The 26,036-nt window shown below is 28.5% G+C and overlaps 1 protein-coding gene across 1 annotated transcript; it reads left to right on the top strand.

Moving 5' to 3' along the window:
• Positions 1-2,343: 2,343 nt before the first annotated feature.
• On the top strand, positions 2,344-24,762 carry LOC129606990 (dynein beta chain, ciliary). Its single transcript, XM_055517662.1, has 28 exons — positions 2,344-2,472; positions 7,551-7,727; positions 7,784-8,043; positions 8,099-8,438; positions 8,519-8,784; positions 8,839-9,427; positions 9,514-9,626; positions 9,699-9,894; positions 9,951-10,203; positions 10,513-10,931; positions 12,050-12,416; positions 12,919-13,364; positions 13,426-13,635; positions 13,743-13,907; positions 13,972-14,899; positions 14,984-16,149; positions 16,248-16,580; positions 16,676-18,354; positions 18,447-18,666; positions 18,726-19,673; positions 19,738-20,506; positions 20,568-20,889; positions 20,965-21,103; positions 21,172-21,338; positions 21,394-22,852; positions 23,006-24,309; positions 24,369-24,563; positions 24,646-24,762. Exons 1-28 carry the CDS (start codon positions 2,344-2,346, stop codon positions 24,743-24,745), a joined length of 13,659 nt encoding a protein of 4,552 aa, XP_055373637.1. The 3' UTR covers positions 24,746-24,762.
• The last annotated feature ends 1,274 nt before the right edge of the window (positions 24,763-26,036 follow it).

The raw sequence follows: 26,036 nt of genomic DNA, 5'->3' as shown, positions 1-26,036 counted from the left end.
TTAGAAGCTCAGTTATAGCAAATCTAACCATTATTTGCAATTAGTTGCATAGCCCTTTGTTTATTTCCGACAGAAATGAATTGTTTACATACATTGGCTAAAGAAATGTACCTACAAATATAAAAATGTATGCATGTATGTTTGAATATATGTAAGAAACACAATATGTAAGTAAGTGATTACTCCATTTAGAAAAATATCATTTCGATTAGTCTTATTCATATACATAAGTAAATTTAATTACAATGTAAACAGATTAAAAGCTCAAAAGAATTTCCTTCTTTCCCTATGTTGATTGAGAATTGTTCCTTTAGATCTATACAAAATTTAGAACTAAAGCAAAAATTTTGACAAAATTCAATATTTATGTATGTTTCATATGTATGTGTACGAGTTTATGTATGTATTTCTAATCTCGATAACCGCAAGTGTTTAAAGCCATTCAGTCTTCATTCAAAACTAACAAATTCAATTATTTTATATAACTTGCTTAATAATTTTAATATTTATTTTCCTAAACCCGATGAGAAATTAAAATTTTTCTAAAAAATTAATTTTTTTTTTTTCAAAAAGTTTGTTTGCATTTGTTGTTTATAACCTTCCTAAATCCGTAACTCATATACCACCCATGCTATGTAGATGATTTCATTAATTATTATAAATTATAATATAGATATAGATATGTACATACATACATATGGAAGTACATAGTTTTGTATGAATAAAAATTTATAGGAAAATTTGATTTGAAATACCAGATGAAAATGTCTGATATGGACAACATAATTGAATTATTTTAGTTTTGAAAATTAATCCAATTTCGCCTACACAGATTGAAATTTAAAAAGTGCTCATCCTCATAATCAAAGAAGATTTAAATTAGTTCAATTTTTTTTTTAATTTCTTACTTTGAATTATGTGTCAATATTTTTATTCTTTCAAATTTTGAAATAAAAGAAAATTTAAAACCTTATAATTTTTCCTCAAATTATATTGAATTTTTTCTTATTTCCTCATGTAAGTATACAAAAAAAAAGAATATTTTATTTTTCTATTTAAATAAAGAATTTTTGCTTCCCTTTTTCATTTTTATACAAAAAAATAAATTCAAACTTTCCTTATTCCTACATATGCACATTTTCACATAAATACAGATTCATACATATATACATACATATAGCCATTTATTTGAACTTCGTAATAACAATTGCACGTAATACGTAAGCAAGGACACATTTTTGAACAATGCTTAAATATATGTGTTTATAAATGTATTTCCCAAGAAGGATTTTTATTTCAAAAATTTTGTCTTTGATCAAATTTTTCAATAGCTTCCAAAGATCTTAAATAACAGTTACATAATGTACATAAGCTATATGTACAGTATTATAAAAGGAAGCATTTTTATTTTATTTGTGCTAAAAGTAAGGTAAAATTCTTATTAAATTTCTAGCAAAAAATTAAAAAATGGATACACTTAAATATGAGCATTAATAATTGTACATACTACATACGTAAATATATAAGAAAATTTTAATTTTATGAAAATATATATGTAACAGTAATTTAAATTTAATTTGATATAAATTTTGAATTATAATACCTTTCATATCTTTGTAGATTGATATATCAAACGGCTTGTAACAAAACTGCAAAGAAAAAAATAAAACAAGAATTAAGAACGATTAACAATATTGAGTAATATAAAGTTCTAGAATCTGAATTGTAAATTTAAGAGGTCCGTTGCTCATTCATTAAATATTGAAAAAAAAAACAAGGAGATTACTTGTGATTTCGCGGATTTTTACTGATTAAAACAAATTTAGTAGCAATTCAATTTACCTATTTAAAATATTTCTTGATATTTTGATTGTACAGTAAGTATTTATTCTATAATGTTTTAAAGTTTACGGATTTTGGATGATTCAGATATGTATTTTGTTTTTTTTTTTGCATCATTACCGAGCTACAGGAGGTTATTATTTTACTTTTTTAGATTTTTAATATTTAAAGTTTTTCAGCACTTAAAAATGCTTTAAAAACCCTTTAGAAATTATGCTTAAAAACATACTACGATTTTCGAATGCAATTCTTTTCTAGTAAAGATTTATCAAACATGCAACATTTGAAAGCTTTGTACTTTTAATTTATCGAACATGCTTTATATTTATTTAGATTTAAGTTAGAACGGAATTTTCGAAAATTTCCTCTTTTACAATGATTATGTTCAAATAAAAGAATGCTTAAACTGTGCTATATACCTACATAAGTACATTCATATATGTATATGAAAGTTCATTGAAAAATCAAACCATTAAAATTTGTTAGTTTTAGAAAATAAAAATGGGCGATCAAATAGAAGAAGAAATTAAAATTGATCCTAGAATAGAATGGATTCAAAATTATATATTGAAAACAATGAAAGCTAAAAATGAAAAATGGATTAAATTAACGGATAATAGTCGATATCTAGTAAGTAAATACTTTTTATTTATGAAAATATTTATATATTTTCAGATTTTTAAGTGTTATAAAAGCATAATATAATATTGTCATTTTTACAATATTAATCGTAAAATTTTTATGTAATATTTAACAACTTTAGTTAATTTTCATATATTAGGTTAACAACTTTTTTAAAAAATTAATAGTTATAACACAAAATAAAATGGAGTAAAGAGATCCGCAAAGCTCTGTTACAGCAAATTCTTAAAAAAATATCAAATTCATATCAAAAATAGTTAATTAAAGTCTTATTAACAACTAGAGTTGTTTAATAAAATATGAAAAATTACTATAAAAAAAATAATAATCTCAATCCTAATCTAAATTTGAAACCATCTAAAATTTAGAATATTTCCTTTATTTTGACCTAATTGAATGTACTTAAATAATTATTAAAAATATCGCAAACATCTCAACATCTATTTTACTTCATCACACTTTTCAATTTTCCAAAAAATAATAAGTATGTAATATTTAAGTACATAAGTAAGTATCTATACGCAACACCTTAACTATATTTCGCACTTCGCACTTACACTGAGTATGTAAATACATACATACATATATCTCTACGTACATACATAAACACTCATAAAAGAATTAATTACGATTTTAAAATTAAACACTAAAGTTTTTAAGATGCCTTTAGAAAAGAAATTTTATTAGGCAATCTTCTTTAATTCACAATAAATTTGTCCATTATTTTAACATCTAATTAAAACATTTTATAATAAAAAAAAGCATAATACAAACATACATAATGTTCTGTAAGCATCCGAATATATGTATGTACATAGAAATAGGACAAGTGTATTGTGTACATTATATATAAGTGTACATATTGCACGAAATATATTTAGTGCTTTTGGGATTGCCATCACAATAATATTGTAATTAAATAAACGAAACGAAAAGATAGAAAGACTTGAACTTTGTAAATGGATCCGAGAAATATACCGCAAATTCTTTAACGTCAAAATTTTGATTTTAGTCTGCAAACTGTCTGACGTATAAAACTTTTACGGACAGAAATGTAGTAAACTTTTTACCCGTAATTGACTTTGAATTTTGATCATCCGTAAACGTCAAAACAAAAAAAAATTTTTTTTTAGATTTAAAATAATTTTATACTTACATATTAAAAATTAACAAAAAAAATATTTTTTATATTATTTTTAACGTAATGATAGTCACTCAATACATCAAATTTATTTACTGAATTACTACGTCAGTTAGTAAATTTATTTACTGAATTACTGAATTACTGTCTGCATGTAAAAAAAAAAATCTACAATTTTGACGCTTAATTGACTTTTTTTAAACGTTTAAGAATTTAAACTTTGACTGAGAGTAAAAACGTAGTAGAGTATCCGTAAACTCAGACAACTCAGATTTTGTAAAATTTGACGTTTAAGAATTTACCAATATTCGATTTCTTATGACAAATATCTATTAATATAAGTATCGTATTGGACCTGTAAAGAACATATTTTTTAGTCTTATTACAACATGTTCTTTAATCAGAATTTAGTCAGATTTAAAAACTAAATATGTACTTACATGAAATGCATTACTCAAATTTACCATTGATTGGGAAATACATATATGTATACATATGTACATATGTAAAAAATTTAAAAAACATCTTAATATTTTTCAAATTTATTGTTGTAATACCGATTAAAAAATATTTAAATATTAAAACTCAAAAGTACTAAAAATTAAATTGAACTTTTTAATAAGCAATAATAAAATAATTTAAAATCATAATAAAATAATTTAAAAAGTAAATCATAGATATTGTTAAAACAGAACTAAAGCCGCGAATGATTCTAGAATTGACTATACAGCAAATTGCATATAATGTAAACGACCAATGAAACACATGAAGTCAAAAAAAGCCGCCAACGGTTCAATAAAAATTCAGTCTATTTTACAGCCGACGGTTAAACTTACGGCGATAAATTCGCTTGATCTTACGCAATTTAATTTAAATTTGTGTATTCTACTTGACATAACAAAAATATAATATCTGTCAGACATTTGAATTCTGACATTTCGCTATGGAATGTTCTGTTTTATATTTAAAGTCTGATGCCGGTTTAGCAATCAGATCTTTCGACAAAATTTGAAATTTTTAATACGAGTCGAAAACTATAACCTTTGTCAAACAAAATTTATGTCAAATCGGGCTTGCATTCACGATTTTCATCAGACTAAAATTAAATCGTAAATTTTTTCGTATAAATGTAATTAACATATGATTTTGCTGTAACTATACCGAAGCGTAAAATTTACTGATAATCTTGTGCTTTCCACAAAAATACTGTAAATAGTTTTGAATTAATTAATTGATGAATTACTTCATAAAACTGTTCAATTTACTCTCGAATAGCTGTGTCTACCTTTTTTTAGATTACGTCTTTAACATCAATGACATACATTTACTTTGCCCTTACTTAGAAATGAAATGAAACACGATATGTCAAGAAACGCCTTGTAGAAATTCTAGAAAACGGGTCACTAACTTTCGTAATTTAAAAATTGTGGAAAATTAAATTTTGTTGACTTATAAACAAAAACAACCACTTATTCATTTGTTTCCTAGAATAAATCTCAACATAACTGTACATATATGTACAATTTAAAAATTATAAAAAAATTTTTAATTTTTCCAGTGAATACTACGTTAAGTGCACAGCCTTCTTTTTTCAAAACATATTTTTTGTTTGCCTTCTTCGAAGTTTTTCAAGAATTATAATTCTTAGATTTAAAATTGAATGAACTATACTTCTTCGTAACCCATAAATATTTTGTAATTACATACAGAATTTGTGATTATAGCAGTAATGTGGCAAGACTTTTTAAACAATAATATAAATACTTTAACAATACATAATTAATATCCACAACGTGTATTCTTGTTATTATATTATTATATTGGGATCAACAAAAACACTTATACTGAAAATTTATTTTACTTAAATGATTAAAACCAACGATAAATACAAATTATTTTATATAGTTTTTAAGAAATAAAAATTTTAATCTAACGATATATAAAAGAGAAGAAAGGTAAGCAAAATTAGCCGTTGGGTAATAAATCAATTTAAATTTTTTCAATATAAAAATGTTGGTATACATAGTTATCATACCAGAAGAAAACAATAAGTTTGATGGAAAAAGGTTTTTTATTGTAATAAAAACTTTAAAAAAAAATACTTTTTTTCACTTTCGAAAAAATTATTTTTAATTGATAATTTCTCTTCTTTATAGAAATTTTTTAAATTTTTATAAAAATTTACAATAGATTTTTATAATAGCGGTGATATCGGAAATCTCTCGAAAAATTTTCAACTTGACATAATGTTTAATAAACACAATTTAAAATTTTTTAATCGATGCGTTGTCTAGCCACCAAAGATTTTTTTTTAAATTGCTGCGATGATTTTGAATAGCGATCAGCTGATTTTTATTTTTCTTGTATTTTTTAAGTTATTCAATTTTACCGTAAAATTTCCATCAGCTAATTTCAGTCTGATGTGAAGCAATCATGAGACTTCACACGTTCAATTTCATACTTTTTGGGATGTGTAAACGGCATGTAGCACTTCATTTTATTTTAATTTTATTTGTCCCGTTTATATGACAGCTTCAAGCGTACATGAAAGCTACTTTACGTCCATATAAATGTTACTTGGCTAAGCCGACTTCATTTAAATCAATCAAAAAATTTTGCCTATTTGACTTGAAATGTTGAATTAAGAACATCATTCGAAAGCTTGAGAGCGTGAAAATAAAAGAATATAATTTTTTGTCACAAATTAGATTTACATTCATTGTGATAAATAGATTTAATATTTTTAGTTTCAAGTAAACTGTCATTTTCGAGCTTTCAAGCTGAATCGCAGCTTGAGTTTCGAACTGATTCCAAGTTAAATACTTAAGCCGCGATACAAACAACGTAACTGATTCTCAAATTTCATTCTCCTTTTATTAAATGTTGACACAACCAAACTTTCATTAACGTTTTTCGTTTTTAAAAATTAAAAAGTTAAATTTTAAGAAAAATTAAAAATTTATAAAAAAAAGGTTATAAAAAATGGAGCCATTTTGTCATCGGATTGTTTCACATGTCATTTTTTAAAACATTATCAATTGTATATAATTTTGCTGACTTCTCCAAATTTATTTTTATTTGCGGTTTCCCAGAATTTAATTTTTGTGATCACTCGAGTTTTCTCCCTTAACCAATATTTACAAACTTTTGCATCAATGGTTGACATTTGCATTGGGAGTTGTCATGTAAACATGGGTATTCAATTCATTCGCGATCGGTCATCGAATGTCAACGAGTTAAGGTGATTTCTCTAAAGACCGTTATATGTATTTAATATTTTTTTGAGCTTTCAAGCTGAATCGCAGCTTGAGTTTTGAACTGATTCCAAGTTAAATACTTAAGCCGCGATACAAACAACGTAACTGATTCTCAAATCGCATTCTCCTGTTATGAAATGTTGACACAATCAAACTGTCATTAACGTTTTCGTTTTTAAAAATTAAAAAGTTAAACTTTAAAAAAAATTAAAAATTTATAAAAAAAGGTTATAAAAAATGGAGCCATTTTGTCATCGGATTGTTTCACATGTCATCTTTTAAAACATTATCAATTGTATATAATTTTGCTGACTTCTCCAAATTTATTTTTATTTGCGGTTTTCCATAATTTAATTTTTGTGATCACTCGAGTTTTCTCCTTTAACCAATATTTACAAACTTTTGCATCAATGGTTGACATTTGCATTGAAAGTTGTCATGTAAACATGGGTATTCAATTCATTCGCGATCGGTCATCGAATGTCAACGAGTTAAGGTGATTTCTCTGAAGACCGTTATATGTATTTAATATTTATTTATTAGTTCTAAGCTGTTATGTAAAATAAATTTTTTAATTAAAAAAATTTCTAAATTTTCTGCTTATGTTTTGTATAATATTAGTAGCTTCGCAAATAAATTTATACGAAATTGTATTTGTCAATTTCTAGAATATTCTCTTGAACTTTTTGGATAATTCAACTGTTCGGCAAGTAGTTTTCTATGGGAATGCTGCAGGATTATTATGTGTATCTCATGATTATCCACCTGAATATAATTCAAAACTTGTTTATTTCGTACGAAAAACGTCTCCATACGTATTTAAGAGTGCTGAAAATATTAGAAAAGTGAGTACTTTTTTTTATAACAAATGCGAGCTACTTCGGTAACAATACATTTATAGGGCTGCTATATTGGAGAATTACCTCCGAAGCCCTTGGAAACTATCTCGTCTCTACTGGATGACTTATGGATACCATTTTTAAAACATAAAGCGAATCAAAATAATTGGACTCAGGTTATGGTACAAGAAGTTCCAATACAAAATCAGATTATCCAAACAGAATTTGTTAAAATGAAAGGCTATATGAAAAATCGTACGATTTTACCGTTACCAACTTGCATGAGTGAAGTTATGGAAATTTCGCCGCAAATTGCGCAAGGGTAACGGGCATCTATTTGATATTAAACCACATATTTTAAATTTTTTTATTTTTAGTAATTTAGCAATTGTGACAGTAAGTATTAAAGATGGCCTAGAAGATATCGTTTTGGAATGGTTCGATACTGTGAATGAACTAACTAAATTAGATATTGAAGCTAGAATTATCGAAATAAGTGCTACACCCATACCAGAGCATTTGTTCAAATTTTGGCAAGCTAGATTAGAAAACTTGGAAGACTTAGTACAACAATTATGTCGAGTTCGAATACGAACTGTTGGTTTCGTTCTAGAAAAAATTGGCTCAATTTTTCTAAAACTGTTTCATGATTTAGTACACAATGCTTTAAATGCACTAGAACAAGCTAAAGATATCAACATTCATTATAAACCAGTAGTACGATACTATTTTAATTTTTAGTAGATAAACTTATATATATATGTTATCACTATAAACATAAATTTAAATTATTTTAGAAAACTATTATCGATAATATGGAGTCATTAGATTTAGAAGAATGTCGCACTCATATGAGACCTTTGCTGATAACAACCTGCTTAACATGGTCTTATTCAAAATATGCTTCCACTGTCGAGAATATGGCTCTCCTTTTTAAATTAATTTTCAATAGTGTAATTGAATGTGCAATTAGAACATTACAGCCAGACACACTATTTCAAGGAGAAATTGAAGATACTTTAAAGAAGGTACGGATGACAAAGAAAAACCTGTTATATTTTCGGTAGGTTTGCAGTAACTTTAAGAAAACTTGAAAATTCATAATATTTTGTTTTAGGGAAGTGTATAATGAAATGAAAACTAAAAGAAATTATTTCAAACGCCCTTCAAATCCATTTGCACAAGATTGGACCTGGCAATCTACTTACATTTTTGAAAGATATGATCTATTTTTAATAAGATTAAATGAGTTGCATAACTGTTTTGAAATTGGTTCTGAATTTACGAAACTTGATAAAATATGTGTCGGGGGCTTTAAAGGAAAAGCAATCACATTAGAGGTTAGAAAAATATCTGATTCATTTCAAACGTTATACGCTGAATGGGGTAACATTCAGTACAATCCACTAGAAATCGATCCGAAATTAAAAAGCTTCCAACAAGATTTAAAAAAATTTAATAGCAGTGCTGATATCCTTGAACGTAAACTTGCTTTTCAATTTGAAAAATATTTTGAAGTGTCCCATGATCTTAATTCAACCCTACAATTTGTCGAGCTGTGTGGTTCTCTTTTACATAGACCAGTTATAAAACATCAAATATATGATAATCTACAGAATATTGTTGAAGAATTTGATAACGAATTAAGTACTGTTAAACTTATTTTTAATGAATATAAGAATTCATATAAAGAAAATGGAATCATGGTGAGTAAATTTAGGAAGCAGTTTTTCATTTTGGGTATATCATAGTTTATCATTGAAATATTTATATTTGTATTATCATTATCTAGAAACTCAAAGTAGTACCGTATTTAACACCTACATCAGGAGCTCTTTGCTGGCTTAGATCAGTACGAGCTCGGATATTAAGTATTTTTCGAGAATTTCCTTTCACCCAATATCTGTAAGTCGATATTTTTTCATATTCATTTCCAAATTTATGCAAAGTTTTTTACTATGTAATCTAATTATATAGAGAAATTTTGAACAACGAATATGGGCAAGAAGTTATAAAACGTTATAGAGAAATGATGAAATACCTTGAAAATTTTGAAAAAGAAATATTATATTGGTGGCGCAAGTATTTACTTAAATCTATTAGAAGTGGAGCTCAAAGAACCATTTTTAGAAAATTACGGGATGGTACTATTGAAGTTAATTTTGACCAAGAGGTAAAACTGTGATTTCTTTTGAAACTAAAATAGCATCAAAACTGTAACATTTCCAGTTGAAAGTTGGTTTAAATGATATTAGAAGCATAAGGTCACTTGATTACAGAATTTCGTCTGAAGCTTTAGAATTTTATAACTTGCAAAATAATTTAACTCAATCGAAGTTCGAAATACAACGTATTGAAGAATGGTACAACGAAGTTTTAAAAAAATCACATCCATGTGAATATGACATGCTTAGACCGCAAATGGAAGTTGTTGAAAATCTATTAGAACCATTTTTAAATGAGATTATTTGGTTTAACATTGGTAATATGAATTTATATTTATATTTCGGCATGTATTTTTATTTTGTTGATTATATTGTTTATTGACCATGCTTCAAAATGTAATTCTTAATATTGGAACTCCAAGTTTTAGCATTTAACTTGTTTCATGCCTTCTAACCTTAAGAACTGCATTTTATAAAATACTCATGATAATTCTTATTATTGGCTCATGCACAAAAGCTTTTTCTGCGAATTTTTGATTATATATTTCAAGTTTTTATCAGAAATTTTTTATTATATTTTCAATTCGCAACCCGTTATATAATATTGACAAAATTTTTCTTTTTAGATACTGAAAAATTGCATGCACTATATGTTGAAATAAAAAGTGTAAATAAACGTTTAATGCGCACTCAATTTAATATTGGCTTGATAAGAAATAGTATACGTTCATGGGGTAATATACCCTTGTATAAAAGGCAACCTCATAATAATAAATCGTTTATTGATTTCGAGAATCGAAAAAAAATTATGAAATCACGCTTTTTAGATTGCATTACAACAAAGGAATTGATTAAGAAATTAATTAACTTCAATTTAAAATTGTTTTATGATATGCCTGATATTCAAATGTGGGTAGAATCAAGTAGTGAAGTGGATATTCGAAATAGTATACTTTTAAAACAAATAACAACTGGAGTTTCTCCTATTATACCGGAAGACCAAGTAACAAGTCAGGACGAAATGCATTCTCAAATAGATCTCAATGTAAATATTCATGTTAAAGCAATTTATTAAAAAAAAAACTCAAAATTAACTCTCATGCCCGTACGTACATATGTTCAAAGGATGTACTAAATTTGACGTACTGTTAGTAACTGTGATATAGACTGAATTACAATATGTTTTGGATTAGCGTCGAATTCTAAGTCGATTTAGCTTTGTCTGTTCGTGCGCCCGTCCGTCTTAACGATAACTGAAAAACTAACAGACCTAAGTTTACCAAATTTTTAGAAATGATTTATTATAGTAAATGCCTGAACCTTATTTAAATAGGATATGATCGAGGTACTGGTTCGGATAGCTGCCATATAATTTCAAAATTTACTTGGCTATATTTCAGAAATTATAGAACCTATTGAAATTTCGCACAAGTGAACATATTACTACGACCATTGTGTTTGATAAAAGACATTGAAATTGCTCCTTCTGATATCTGCCATTCAATTTGAAAAATTATTTGGCTATATTTTAAAAACTATTCAAAATTTTTCAAAATAAAATACGGTAAAATGTCAGCTATCTTCATAAAAGTTATTGAGATCACAAGAAAACCAGTGTATTATCAGGGGTATGTGTGATAAAAATCGTTGAAAATTCTTGTTCCTTTGTGGTAGCTGCCCTTCAACTTCAAAAGTCCTTTGGCCATAACTTAGAAAATATTGAAGTCACAATACTAAAACTTTGCACAAATTAATATGGTAATTTAATTTTAGAGCTATAGTCTGTCCCATATATGTGCTATGGCATATTTATTCGCACATAGGATAACAAATTCGTACGGGTATTACAGAGTTGATATGGTCAACTCTATTTTTTTCTCGTTTTAAAATAAAATTTAAGTTTTTTTTTTAATTATTTATTAACTTTCTGTATTAGAATAAGAATTTATTATTTCAGTTCCTTTGAAAATTTAATTTTGTTAAATAAAACATAAACCTATGCGTACTTAATACTAGAACCAATTACATACAATGTGTATCAAAATTAAATAAAAAAGAAAACAAAAATAATTTTAAAATATTAATTCCTTTAACAGCAACAAGTTAAATTTTATCTTTTCTATTAAATTATAAATTATATTTATAAGCATGTAAAAATTTTAGGAAATTGTTGAAATGAATACTGAAGAAACGTTGAAGCTTTTGGATGATGAAGAACGGCATAAATTTATAGTTTATGAAAATTATCTTGATACTATTATAGTTGAAGAATTAAAAGCCGCTATCAAAACAAGTATACGTTATTTGAAAAACGAAATGGACGATATCAACGAAAATGAATTCCCAATAGCTGAGATAACAATTTGCTTGAAACCTCCAAACATTTTTTACGATAGAAATATAGATTTAGATGATCCTCAAGGTTTCTATCAATATATGGAAGAAATTTTGCAAGATATATTTCGCATGGCTATTATGCTGACAAAATCTGCACCAACGGATCAGACAACTGATAACGACACTTATATGGGTTTGACAAATTTTTATTTTTTAGTTCATAAAAGCAGAATGTTTTATTATATTATGTTAACTTAATATGTAATGCGAATAACGGGCATCCTGTTCATAAGCTTAATTTGTTTTTTCAAAATTGAGTGTTAAGAATTGCCGCGTTATTTCAAGTCACTTCCTTCACACGGAGAAGTGAACTTCAAGAAATTGATTTATAAGTATTTATCGTAATCAAAACTGCAATCAAAGCTAGTTATAACTTGTTACGAATCGAATTTTTCGAAACCAAATGGACTCGAACTAAAATTTAAATAGCAGCACGAAAGTTATCGTAAAGTAAAAAAAGTTTTGTTTCCGTTGTTTTTGAGTTGGTAGAAACACGTTATTTACTCTCTCAATTTTATGCATGATTTTTCAGTTCTGTAAGCAGAAAAATAATCAATAATTTATAATTAAGCTGGCATACTTATGTGTATTTAATATAATACTAATAAAATGCATACTAATGAATTTTTTTTTAGATGAATTATGTGAGAAGCCAAGTTTAACTAAAGTTCGTGACGATATATTAAATAAAATTCGTAATGTTATGAGTCAAATTAAAAATTATGTTCAGAGTGAATATGGTAAAAGTTCTTTTATTTGGAAACTAAATCGGTCACAATATTTAAAAGATATTAAAATGTATGGTCGACCTCTTAATAATTTTGAACGTGAAGATGAAACTTTAAGACCAAAACCAATCAAGGAATCTTTAGAAAATTTACCATTGAATCTGTATAAGAACGAAATTAAAAATTTTACTTATCTTTTTGAAGAAATTGATCAAAAGTGGGATTTATATTATGATTTCATATGGTTAAGATTAAACACAAAACAATTTAAGAAGGATGTACTTGAAGAAGTAAATAATTGGATTAACTTTTTCAAAGATGATTTAATTAAAATAGTTGAAGATTGTTTGCAGGTTTCGTAACATATTATTCTAATATTGTGGTTTTTTAACATTTTTTTTTAATTGTGTTCAGGAATTAGATGATTTTATAGCTGAAGCTCTAACGATTCTTTATATTGATTTGGATAAAAATGATTTTGATGGACTTATAAAAACTATTAAGGTTTTACAAAAAATTGCTGATAACCAAGTATACTATGACTCAATGTTCGATCCTTTGAAAAATATTGTTAAACTTTTAAAATCATATGACTATGCATTTCCAGAAAAAGTATTTAAACAGGTAAATATTAAATTGTCAGCTAGTATTTTGCAGTTGCTAAGAATTTCAATGTCAAAGAATCACAGTATCAAATAAATCTGAAATTTAAATAATTTAAATAATTTCAGTTCCAAGACCTTCCGGACGAATGGAAAAAAATTAAACGTGAATTAGTTAATGTCAAAACATTGATTGAACCAATAAAGACTTATCAAATTGACTTAATCGATAAACGTGTTAATTTACAAAATATTCGCTCGCAAATTTTTAGAAATAAGTTTCTTAAAAAATCGGTAAATTAATTATGTCTATAGGAGCGAATGTTAAAAATTTTGCAGTATTATTATTTTGTTTTAGTTCTTTTTTATTCCTTGTCCACATGTATATAAATTAATTGACGAAGAATTTAATCGAATTAAAACTTTGGAACAAAATATTGATCTATTAGATAAACAAGCTAAGTTACTTGAGCTTCCGTCTCCAGTTAGATTAGCCATAGAGGTATGTTTAAAGGAATTGAAAGCTGTAAAAATATTATGGGACCATGTTATACCAATTGAAACGACAATTGAAGATTGGAAAACAACTCCATGGAAAAAAATTGATATAGAAAGTATGGATTCTGAAAATAAAAAGTTTAATCGCTCTTTAAAAGCTTTAGATTCTTGTTGTCGCACATGGGAACCGTATATTTATGCTGAATTGCTGTTAAAAAATTTAATGACGTCTTTGCGGGCTGTTGTCGATTTGCAAAATCCAGCAATAAAATCGCGTCATTGGCAGCAGTTAATGGATGAGACTAAAATTAAATTTGATATGACTGATTCTACAACTTTAGCTAATTTACTTGATTTGGGTTTACACAGATTTGAAGAAGAAGTTAAAAATATTGTTGAAAAATCCATCAAAGAAGCTGCAATTGAAAAAGATTTATCGGAAATTAGCTCAACATGGGCTGGTATGGTTTTTGAAACTGATTTGCATGAAAGAACAAATTTGCAAATATTAAGACCATCTGAGGAGTTAATCGAAATCTTAGAAGATAATCAAAATCGAGTTCAAAATATGATGAGCTCAAAGTATGTAGGATACTTTGAAAAACAGGTATTTGAATGGCAGAAAAAGTTATCCAATACTGATGCGGTTATATCATCTTGGTTTGAAGTTCAGAGAAAATGGCAATATTTGGAAAACATTTTCATTGGATCTGAAGATATTAGAAGTCAGTTGCCAGAAGACTCAAGTAGATTCGATGCAATTGATAAAGATTTCAAAAATTTATTAAGTATGAAAATATTTTATTTTAACTATAATTATTATGATTATAATTAATAAAATATGAAAATATTTTATTTTATATAATTTGCAGTTAACATGATCGCAGATAAATATGTCATTAAGGCTTGCAATAGATCTGGTTTAGTCGATAAACTAGAGAGACTCGGAATAGCTTTATCATTTTGTGAAAAGGCTCTTAATGATTATTTAGAAACAAAACGTTTAGCATATCCACGATTTTATTTTATTTCATCAGCGGATTTGTTAGATATTTTATCAAATAGTAATAAGCCTGTTCTTGTTTGTCGTCATTTAACAAAATTATATGATTCAATGGGTAAACTGACATTTTTACCAAGCGGTAAAACAGCAAATGGAATGGTAGCTAAGGAACTAGATGAATACGTGCCGTTTTTAGAAAAATGTGATTGCAGTGGTAAAGTCGAAATTTGGTTAAATCGTGTAACGAGTAGTATGCGCGATACTTTACGAGATCATTTACGGCGTGCAGTTGTAGCTTATGATGAAAAGCCGCGAGATACTTGGCTATTTGAATGGCCAGCTCAATCTGCTTTAGTTGGATCTCAAATTTGGTGGACATTCGAGACAAATAAGGCGTTCATGAAGTTGGATATGGGATATGAAAATGCAATGAAAGAATACAATAAGCAACAAATTAATCAATTAAATTCGTTAATTATGCTTTTATTGAGTGATCTGACGGCTGCAGACAGACAAAAAATTATGACAATATGCACAATTGATGTTCATCAAAGAGATGTTGTTGCTAAGATGATTGCTTTAAAAGTAGAGTCAATTTCATCATTTCAATGGCAAACGCAATTGCGTCACAGGTGGGATGAAGCAAGGGGCGATTGTTTTGCAAATATTTGCGACGCTCAATTTTGTTACGATTATGAATTCTTAGGTAATACACCTAGATTGGTAGTAACACCGTTGACAGATCGTTGTTATATAACTTTGACGCAATCATTACATTTAGTAATGGGTGGTGCCCCAGCAGGTCCAGCTGGTACAGGCAAAACCGAAACAACAAAAGATCTGGGAAGGGCACTTGGTATAATGGTTTATGTTTTCAATTGCTCCGAACAAATGGATTATAAATCAGTTGGTAACATTCATAAAGGATTAGCTCAAACTGGTGCGTGGGGCTGTTTTGACGAATTCAATAGAATTTCTGTCAGTGTCTTATCTGTTATAGCTGTTCAAGTAAAATGTATACAGGATGCAATAAAGGTAAATAATAATATTTTGTAGTTATTTTCATATTTTTAACAAGCTACAATATATTTGCACATACTTAATACTTAATATCATTTAAAAAATATTGTTAGGGTAAAAAGAAAATATTAAATTTCTTAGGAGAAATGATATCTCTGAAACCTACAGTAGGCGTTTTTATTACGATGAACCCAGGCTACGCCGGTCGGGCTGAATTACCAGAAAATCTGAAAGCGTTGTATCGTCCATGTGCTATGGTTGTTCCCGATTTTGCATTAATAGCTGAAATTATGTTAGTAGCAGAAGGATTTCAAGAAGCTCGCTTGTTAGCGCGTAAATTTATAACATTGTACACTTTATGTAAAGAGTTGCTCTCAAAACAGGATCACTATGATTGGGGTTTAAGGGCCATTAAATCTGTTCTTGTTGTTGCTGGATCACTGAGAGTAAGTATTTCAATTATTTTATTTTGATTTTATTTCTTTTTAATTTATTTTCAAATACACAACAAAACATAATAAATTTTTTATAATTATTCAAGAGAGATGACAGGCACAGACCCGAGGATCAAGTTTTAATGAGAGCTCTCCGTGATTTTAATACGCCAAAAATTGTTACAGATGATTTACCAGTATTTATTGGTTTGATTGGAGACTTATTTCCCAACTTAAATGTTCCACGAAAACGTAATCAAGAATTTGAAGAGATAATTAAAAAATCAACTGTAGAATTGTCATTACAACCAGAACCAGAATTTATTCAAAAAGTTGTAGAACTTACAGAATTGTTTGCTGTGCGACATTCTGTTTTTATAGTAGGGTTCGCTGGAACAGGAAAATCAGAAGTCTGGAAAGTTTTACAGAAAACTTATCATAATATGAACAGGAAGCCATTTTATAATGATTTAAACCCTAAAGCAGTTACAAATGATGAGTTGTTTGGTATTGTGAATCCATCCACAAGGGAATGGAAGGACGGATTATTTTCAATAATAATGAGAGATCAAGCTAATATGAGCGGTGATGGTCCCAAATGGATTGTTCTAGATGGTGATATTGATCCAATGTGGATTGAAAGTTTAAATACCGTAATGGATGATAATAAAGTTTTGACCTTAGCGAGTAATGAACGTATTGCACTAACAAAGGATATGAGGTTATTATTTGAAATAGCGAATCTAAAAACAGCTACACCAGCAACGGTTTCGAGAGCTGGCATATTATACATTAATCCTCAAGACTTAAGTTGGAATCCGTTTGTCGCTTCATGGTTAAGTAGAAGATCAAAGAGTGAGCAATCAGTTTTGGGAACACTTTTTGATAGATATATTCCATCCTTGTTAGAAAATTCTAAGAAAGGTTTGAAGAAAATTACTCCGATATCAGATATTGCGATGATACAGATGACTTGTTATTTGTTGAATTGTTTGTTAGTTCAAGAAAACTTACCAATCGATTGTCCAAAAGACTGGTATGAAATCTATTTTGCTTTTGCGTGTATTTGGGGCTTTGGATCATGTTTATTTCAAGATCAGATAATCGATTGGCGAAATGAGTTTTCTAAATGGTTTATTTCAGAATTTAAATCAGTTAAATTTCCTCCCGAAGGAACAGTTTTTGATTATTACGTAGATCAAGAAACAAAAGCATTAATTCCATGGACTAATCTTGTAGAAAATTTTGAATTAGAGACTGACAAACCGTTACAATCAAATTTAGTACCTACATCTGAAACAACTCGTTTAAGGTATTTTATGGATGTTCTATTAGAAGCGAAAAATCCTATCATGTTAATTGGCCCAGCTGGCTCTGGTAAAACAATACTTATGAACTATAAATTGAATGCGTTAGTTGACAAGGATTCTACGAAATGGGCGGTTACAAATGTTCCGTTTAATTTCTATACTACTTCTGAAGCATTACAAAGAATTTTAGAAAAACCATTGGAAAAGAAAGCTGGAAGAAATTTTGGACCTCCAGGGAATAAAAATATGTTGTATTTTGTAGACGATATGAATATGCCAGAAGTGGATAAGTATGGAACTGTCCAGCCTCACACATTGATTCGGCAATTTATGGACTATAAGCACTGGTACGATCGAGTAAAAATGATTTTGAAAGATATACATTCCTGTCAATTTGTTTCTTGCATGAACCCTTCAGCAGGATCATTTACTATAGATCCTAGATTACAAAGGCATTTTTGTTCATTTGCTGTTAAGTAAGTAAATACATTTATAAAAAGCGCTTTCCTTTAGTAATATAAAAATTTGATTATCCATATAATGTGATCTTTTTTGCCTTTTCTTGCAGTCAGCCAGGTAGTGATGCTTTACATCATATTCTAAACTCAATTTTATCACAACATTTAGCTGTTCCAACTCTTCGTTTTAGCACTGTGGTAAAAAGTTTATGTAATAGTCTAGTAAATGCTGCTATTGCTTTACATCAAAAAGTATCATCTTCTTTTTTACCTACTGCTGTGAAATTTCATTATAATTTTAACTTGCGTGATATTGCTAATATATTTGTGGTAAAACTTTCATTCTTATTTGTACAATTTCATATGCACTGTAATATGATTATTTGTAGGGTATTTTGTATGGTAACAGCGATTCATGCCCTAATAGTGATATGATGATACGTTTATGGTTTCATGAGTCCCAAAGAGTTTATGGAGATAAACTTGTGGATTTCAATGATATTAACAATTTTAAGAAAATTGCTATTGACACCTTACGAAAAAATATTGATCAATATAACGAAGAGGTTGTATTATTACAACCTTTGATTTATTGTCATTTTGCAAGAGGATTATCCGATATGAAGTATATGCCAATACAAAATTGGCTGACTTTACAAACACTTTTGAAAGAGGCACAACATAATTATAATGAAGTAGTAGGTGCAATGAATTTAGTGCTATTTGAAGATGCTATGAGTCATATTTGTCGTATAAGTAGAATTCTTGAGTCATCTCGGGGATATGCGTTATTAATTGGTGTTGGTGGTTCAGGCAAACAATCTTTGACAAGACTGGCAGCTTTTATTTCCTCTTTAGATGTCTTCAAAATTCAGTTAACAAAAGATTTTAGCATTGTTGATTTAAAAGCAAATCTAAACACTTTGTATATAAAAGCAGGGATAAAAAATACACCAAATTGTTTTCTAGTAACTGATTCCGAGATAGCTAAAGAAGAATTTTTGGTTGTTATCAATGATTTGTTGGCATCCGGTGATATTCCAGAGCTTTTTGCGGATGATGAGGTTGAAAATATTATAAGTACTATACGAAATGAAGTGAAAGAGGCCGGTATTAGTGATACTAGAGAAAATTGTTGGAAATTTTTTATTGAAAAGGTCAGATCGTTAATAAAAGTCGTTTTATGCTTCTCTCCGGTTGGTTCAACCCTAAGGATACGAGCTAGAAAATTTCCATCGTTGGTGAATTGTACAACAATCAATTGGTTTCATGGGTGGCCGATAGAAGCCTTAGAGTCCGTGTCATATAGATTTTTGAATGAATTTGAAACTTTACATGTAAGATTTATAATAATTTTTAACATATTTTACTGTACAATTGTTTTTTTTTTTTTTTTTAAAGCAAGAGCTTGCACTTCCCATCTCGAAATTCATGGCTTACGTCCATACCTCTGTAAATAAATTATCTGAAGTTTATTTGGCGAATGATAGGCGTTATAACTATACTACACCCAAATCTTTTTTAGAGTTAATTAAATTATATAGAAAATTAGTTATTGAAAAAGATACGGCTACAAAAGAATACATTACTCGTTTGGAAAACGGATTAATTAAACTAGCATCATGCTCTAAAGAAGTTGACGATCTGCAATTTGTTTTGAAAGACCAAGAAGTAATTTTAAAAATTAAAAACGAAGAAGCTGACGCACTAATTAAAGTTGTTAGTGCTGAAAATGAAAAAGTTTCTAAGGAGAGAGCTTTTGTTTCAGAAGAAGAAAAAAAAGTTAGAACTATAGAAGAAGAAGTGACAGCAATAGCAGCTGTTTGCACAGAAGAATATAAAGCTGCGATGCCAGCTCTTGAAAAAGCTCAAGAAGCTTTGAATACCTTGAATAAAAACAATCTAACTGAATTGAAATCGTTTGGGTCACCACCAGACGCTGTAGTTAATGTAGTTGCAGCAGTGTTAGTATTATTTTCACCGAAGGGTAAAATACCTAAAGATAGAAGTTGGAAAGCGTGTCGTGGTATAATGGGTAATGTTGACAAATTTATGCAAGATCTGATTTACTACAAAAAAGAATCAATTCCGCCTGATGTTATAAAAGCTTTACAACCATACCTAAAAGACCCAGAATTCGACCCTCACAAAATCATGGCGAAATCGGGAGGTACAGTAATGCAGAAAATTTATTTAGTAATTATAAAATAAATAAATTTATTTAACTTTAGCTGCTGCAGGTCTCTGTTCATGGGTTATTAATATTAACAATTTTTATGAAGTGTATCTAGAAGTGGAGCCAAAAATAAGAGCTTTGAAAGATGCTGAATACCAGTTAAACGCAGCAAGAGAGAAATTGGAATCATTAAATAATCGCTTAAATGAATTAGAAGAAGAATTAAATGCTATTCAATCTGAATTTAATGCTGCTATGGCTGAAAAACAAAAATGTCAAGATGAAGCTGATAAGACAGCATTCACGATAGATATTGCAAATCGTCTTGTTGGAGGTTTAGCATCGGAAAAAATTCGATGGACAGCATCTGTTAAGAAGTCGGTGTTACCCTTTTTTTTTTTTTATTAATTACTTAGTGTGTAATCTTATTTAATACTAATATCTTTTTTTAGTTTGAACGAAAGCTTGGAAACTATTCCAGGAGATATGTTATTAATAGCTTGCTTCATATCTTATGTTGGTTGCTTTACTCGATCGTATCGTTCAGAATTACAGGAAAAAATGTGGTTACCTACTTTTAAGAAGTTAGAGGTATTACAAACTAGACTAATTTTATTCTTTTCACGATTAAATAGTTTTTTTGAGTTTAATATTTTTAGCCGCAAATACCCATGACTGAAAATGTAGATCTTTTTTCCTTAATTTGCGATGATGCACAAATTGCACAATGGAACAATCAAGGTCTTCCAAATGACAGAATGTCCTCAGAAAATGCAGCGATATTGGTCTATTCGGAACGATATCCTTTAATTATTGATCCGCAGCTGTAATATTTTCATTTCTTCAAAGTTATTTAAGTATTATAATAAAATGTTCCTTAGGCAAGGCATAAAATGGGTTAAACAGAGATACGCCAAGAATATGACCCTCCTTCGTCTTAATCAAAAAGGTTACATGGATATGATTGAAAAAGCTGTTCGAGATGGTAATGTTTTAGTCATTGAAAATATAGGAGAATCAATTGATGCAGTTTTGAATCCACTTGTTGGGAGATACTTGATAAAGAAAGGTACATGTTTAAGACTTGGTGACAGAGAAATCGATTTTAATCCGAAATTTCGTTTGATTTTGCAAACAAAACTGGCTAATCCACATTACAAGCCTGAAATGCAAGCGCAATGTACTTTAATTAATTTTACTGTAACTCGTGATGGATTAGAAGATCAATTGCTTGCTGAAGTTGTTAAAGCTGAGCGTGCTGATTTAGAAAGCTTAAGGACTAAACTCACTCAGCAGCAGAATCAAAATAAAATAACACTAAAGATTTTGGAAGAAGATCTTTTAAAGAGGTTGGCTGCTGCTGGTGATAATGTGTTAGAAGATGTCTCCTTAGTAACAAATTTAGAAAAAACAAAGAGAACTGTTGAAGAAATTGGCATTAAAGTTGCAGAAGCTAAAATCACAACCTCGCAAATAGATTCGGCTCGGGAAATTTATAGACCTGCTGCTTGTAGAGCATCTATTATATATTTTGTTATGAATGAATTATTCAAAATTAACGCTATTTATCAATTTTCTTTAAAATCATTTACTATAGTTTTCTTGAATGCTATAAAAAATGCTCCAGAATCAGATAATGTGAAAGAGAGGGTTAGTAACTTAGTAGACACTCTTACGTTCTTTAGTTATATGTATACTTCAAGAGCTTTATTTGAAGCTGATAAATTAATATTTCTAACTCAAATGATATTTCAAATTCAACTTCATTCTAAAGAAATAGAACAAAGTGAACTAGATTTTCTCTTAAGATATCCATATAATCCGAATGTTATCTCAGAAATTAATTTCCTTAATAATGTTCAATGGGGTGGAATTAAAGCTCTAAGTAGTTACTGTGATAGTTTTAAAGGTTTGGACAAGGATTTGGAAGCTGCGCCAAAAAGATGGCAAAAAATACTAGATGCTGATGCTCCAGAAAGGGAGAAACTTCCTGGGGAATGGAAAAATAAAACATCGTTACAACGTTTGTGTATTTGGCGTTGTTTGAGAGCAGATCGAATGACTTACGCTGTTCAAGTTTATATAGAAGAGAAATTGGGTACCAAGTATATTGAAGCAAGAAGCGTTGATTTTGCTAAAACTTTTGAGGAAACTAGTTCCGAAATTCACACATTTTTTGTTCTTTCCCCCGGAGTAGATCCTCTAAAAGACGTTGAACGAGTTGGAAAATATTTAGGATGGGGTTTTGAAACAGAAAATTTTCACAGTGTTTCCTTGGGACAAGGACAGGAAATGATTGCAGAAAAAGCAATCGAGGAAGCTACCCGTGAAGGACATTGGGTATTTTTTTTTTCAATAGACTACTTTTAGTATATATTATCAAAAAATTGTTCAAAATTTTGAAAATGATTCATCACATTTCTTCTACCTTGTTGTATATATAAATTAAGCTGTATGAGCTCACTTTCAAACTTAAATTTTTATCTTAAACAGGTTATGCTGCAAAATATTCATTTAGTCGCACATTGGCTACCCCGACTAGAAAAAACTATAGAGGGTACAGTCGGTAATTCTCATCCTGATTATCGTCTATTTCTAAGCGCTGAGCCAGCCCCGAGTCATGAATTCCATATTTTACCACAAGGCATTTTGGAATCAGCAATAAAAGTGACAAATGAACCACCAACTGGTATGTTGGCTAATCTGCACAAAGCTTTGGATAACTTTACACAAGAAACTTTAGAAATGTGTTCTAAGGAGACAGAATTTAAGGCTATATTATTTTCGCTGTGTTATTTTCACGCAGCTATTGCAGAGCGTCGCAAATTTGGTGCACAAGGTTGGAACGTGCGATATCCTTTCAACGTTGGTGATTTAACAATCAGTGTTTACGTCCTTCATAATTATTTGGAAGCGAATACACGCGTGCCTTGGGAAGATTTGAGATACCTTTTTGGAGAGATAATGTATGGTGGTCACATAACAGATGATTGGGATCGCCGATTATGCAGAACATATCTCGAAGAATATATGCAACCGGAGTTACTAAATGGCGAATTATATTATACAGTGGGATTTAAAGCACCAGGAATTTTAAATTATGATGAATATCATAGTTACATAAATGAAAACTTACCAACTGAATCCCCTATTTTATATGGTTTACATGCAAATGCCGAAATTGGTTTTTTAACAACTGTTACAGAAAGGATTTTTCGAATTATTTTCGAATTGCAACCAAAAATGGCTGCTGGCGCTGGACCTGGTGAAATGACACAAGAGGAAATTGTAAAAATTTTGATTGAAGATACGTTGGATAAAATTCCTCTCCCATTTAATATAGTGGAACTAAGCATAAAAGCAGGTAAAGAGAAAACACCTTATATTATTGTAGCACTTCAAGAAGCTGATAGAATGAATATTTTGAATACTGAAATTGTTCGTTCATTAAAAGAGTTAGAAATGGGACTTAAAGGCGAATTAACAATTTCATCTGTTATGGAAAGCTTAATGGATTGTTTATATATGGATCAAGTACCGGTAACGTGGGAAAAACTGGCATATCCAAGTATATTAAATCTTGGATCTTGGATTGCCGACCTAATGCAACGTTTGAAAGAATTAGAAACTTGGGTTAGTGATTTTAAATTGCCATCTAGTGTGTGGTTAGGAGGATTTTTTAATCCACAAAGTTTTCTAACCGCTATTATGCAGCAAACAGCTAGAAAAAATGATTGGCCATTAGATAGAATGTGTTTAAATTGTGACGTTACGAAAAAACATAAAAGCGAAATAGCGTAAGTTTATGTTTATTTGTAAATAAAAAAATATATTTCAAAATTACGTATAATTTTAGTGCGGCACCAAGAGAAGGTTCATATGTAAATGGTCTCTTTATGGAAGGTGCTCGCTGGGACATTCAACTTGGAACAATAGCAGATGCCCGTATGAAAGAATTATTTCCGTCTATGCCTGTAATTTATATCAAAGCCATCACTCAAGATAAACAGGATCTGAAAAATATTTATGAGTGTCCTTTATACAAAATTCGGTAAAAACTTTGAATTTATATATTCTACTTTTAAAAATTATTTGTGTATTTTTTTTTATTATTCGTACATTTCTCTTGACAGTAAACGTGGGCCAACTTTTGTTTGGACTTTCAATTTAAAAACTAAAGAGAAACCGGGAAAGTGGACATTAGCTGGAGTTTGCTTGTTATTGCAAATATAAACTTTTATTTATTAAAATTTTAACCTTTAAATTTGTGTTAATTACCGCTATCATAAATATAATTAAAAAAAATAATCTTAAACATAATGTAAGTAAATTTTTGATTGTGGAAACTTCAATTTTATATAGTAATTCTTAATTATCTCTTAGTATACTGTTTTGACATTGCTTTTTCACTAAAGCCATCCATATTAATCACTAAACTAATAAGCCTAAATTTTTAATTGTTAATCATAAGCAAAATGAAATGCTAGTTTTTGTTTATTTTATCATGAGAATTCAGTTTAACGATGAATTAGTTGCATATTTAAAATTAAAATTGTTGCTTGCACATTTTAAAACAAATTTAAATATAACTAATTTTAAGTACAAATTAGCTGAGAATTAATCGTTTAAGATTATAATATAATAGTATATGTATGTGCATACCAATTTTGGTTACAACATAAATTTGAATCGTTAAACTAGTCCTACATTATTTCTCTAACGTGTAGTTTTATTACTTAAAGTACAGATGCAAATCAATATGTTAAAATTAATATAATATTAATTGACGTACATATCTAAGTTCATTGTACAAAAATTTGATAAGGGATATTGGTAATAAAAGTATTTTTATTAAACTTTAACAAATATTAAAAGAGAAAAGACTATTTTAAATTAAATTTTTTGCTCGATATCATGTAGATTCCATTAAAATATTATTATCCTTAAAATTCTTTGTTCTACTTTTCAACATGCATTTCAAATAAATGGATTCTCCTTTTCTAATTACATACAAACTTCTTAATCAGAATATCTCTATTTAGTCTATTTTGAATTCGAATTCGAAATGGCAATAATATAAAAAAGAATGAAAATATAAAAAAAAATTATAAAAAAAATGGAAACACTTTGCTGAATCTTCTACATGTAGATTAGTTCATTAAATTTTTATGCCATAAATAACTCTACACCAAAAAAAAGGAAGAAGTGTTACCTCTGTCAAGAGTAAGAAAAAACGTATTTAAAACACATAATTAGAACTTTTTAATTTTTCTTTATCGAGAATTTTTCTTTTTTTCAATATTAATGTACGTTATACAAAATTATATTCATGTTCTATATTTTGTTGGTACAAAAAAGGATATTTTGTCTGTATTATATTTAACTATAAGGATAGAATGCATGTACTAAACATTATACATATATATATATATGTATGTCTATAGTTACACATAGAAAGTTTAATCTTGCAAATTATAACTTTATTTAGTTTAGTTTTTCATAACCGTAACAAGAAGTGAGATTT

This window comes from Condylostylus longicornis, unplaced genomic scaffold (assembly GCF_029603195.1).
Source record: "Condylostylus longicornis isolate FDR11 unplaced genomic scaffold, ASM2960319v2 ptg000023l, whole genome shotgun sequence".
Lineage (NCBI taxonomy): Eukaryota > Metazoa > Arthropoda > Insecta > Diptera > Dolichopodidae > Condylostylus > Condylostylus longicornis.
The sequence above is the reverse complement of the archived record's forward strand: the minus strand, read 5'-3'. Positions and strand labels throughout refer to the sequence as shown.

What these genes read in the sequence shown, in the direction of transcription:
- LOC129606990 (XM_055517662.1), top strand. Translation starts at nt 2,344, where the DNA reads ATGGGCGATCAAATAGAAGAAGAAATTAAAATTGATCCTAGAATAGAA. An exon ending in CGGATAATAGTCGATATCTA is followed by an intron (nt 2,473 to 7,550) that starts GTAAGTAAATAC and finishes GTCAATTTCTAG; the next exon opens with AATATTCTCTTGAACTTTTT. An exon ending in ATATTGCTAATATATTTGTG is followed by an intron (nt 18,667 to 18,725) that starts GTAAAACTTTCA and finishes GATTATTTGTAG; the next exon opens with GGTATTTTGTATGGTAACAG.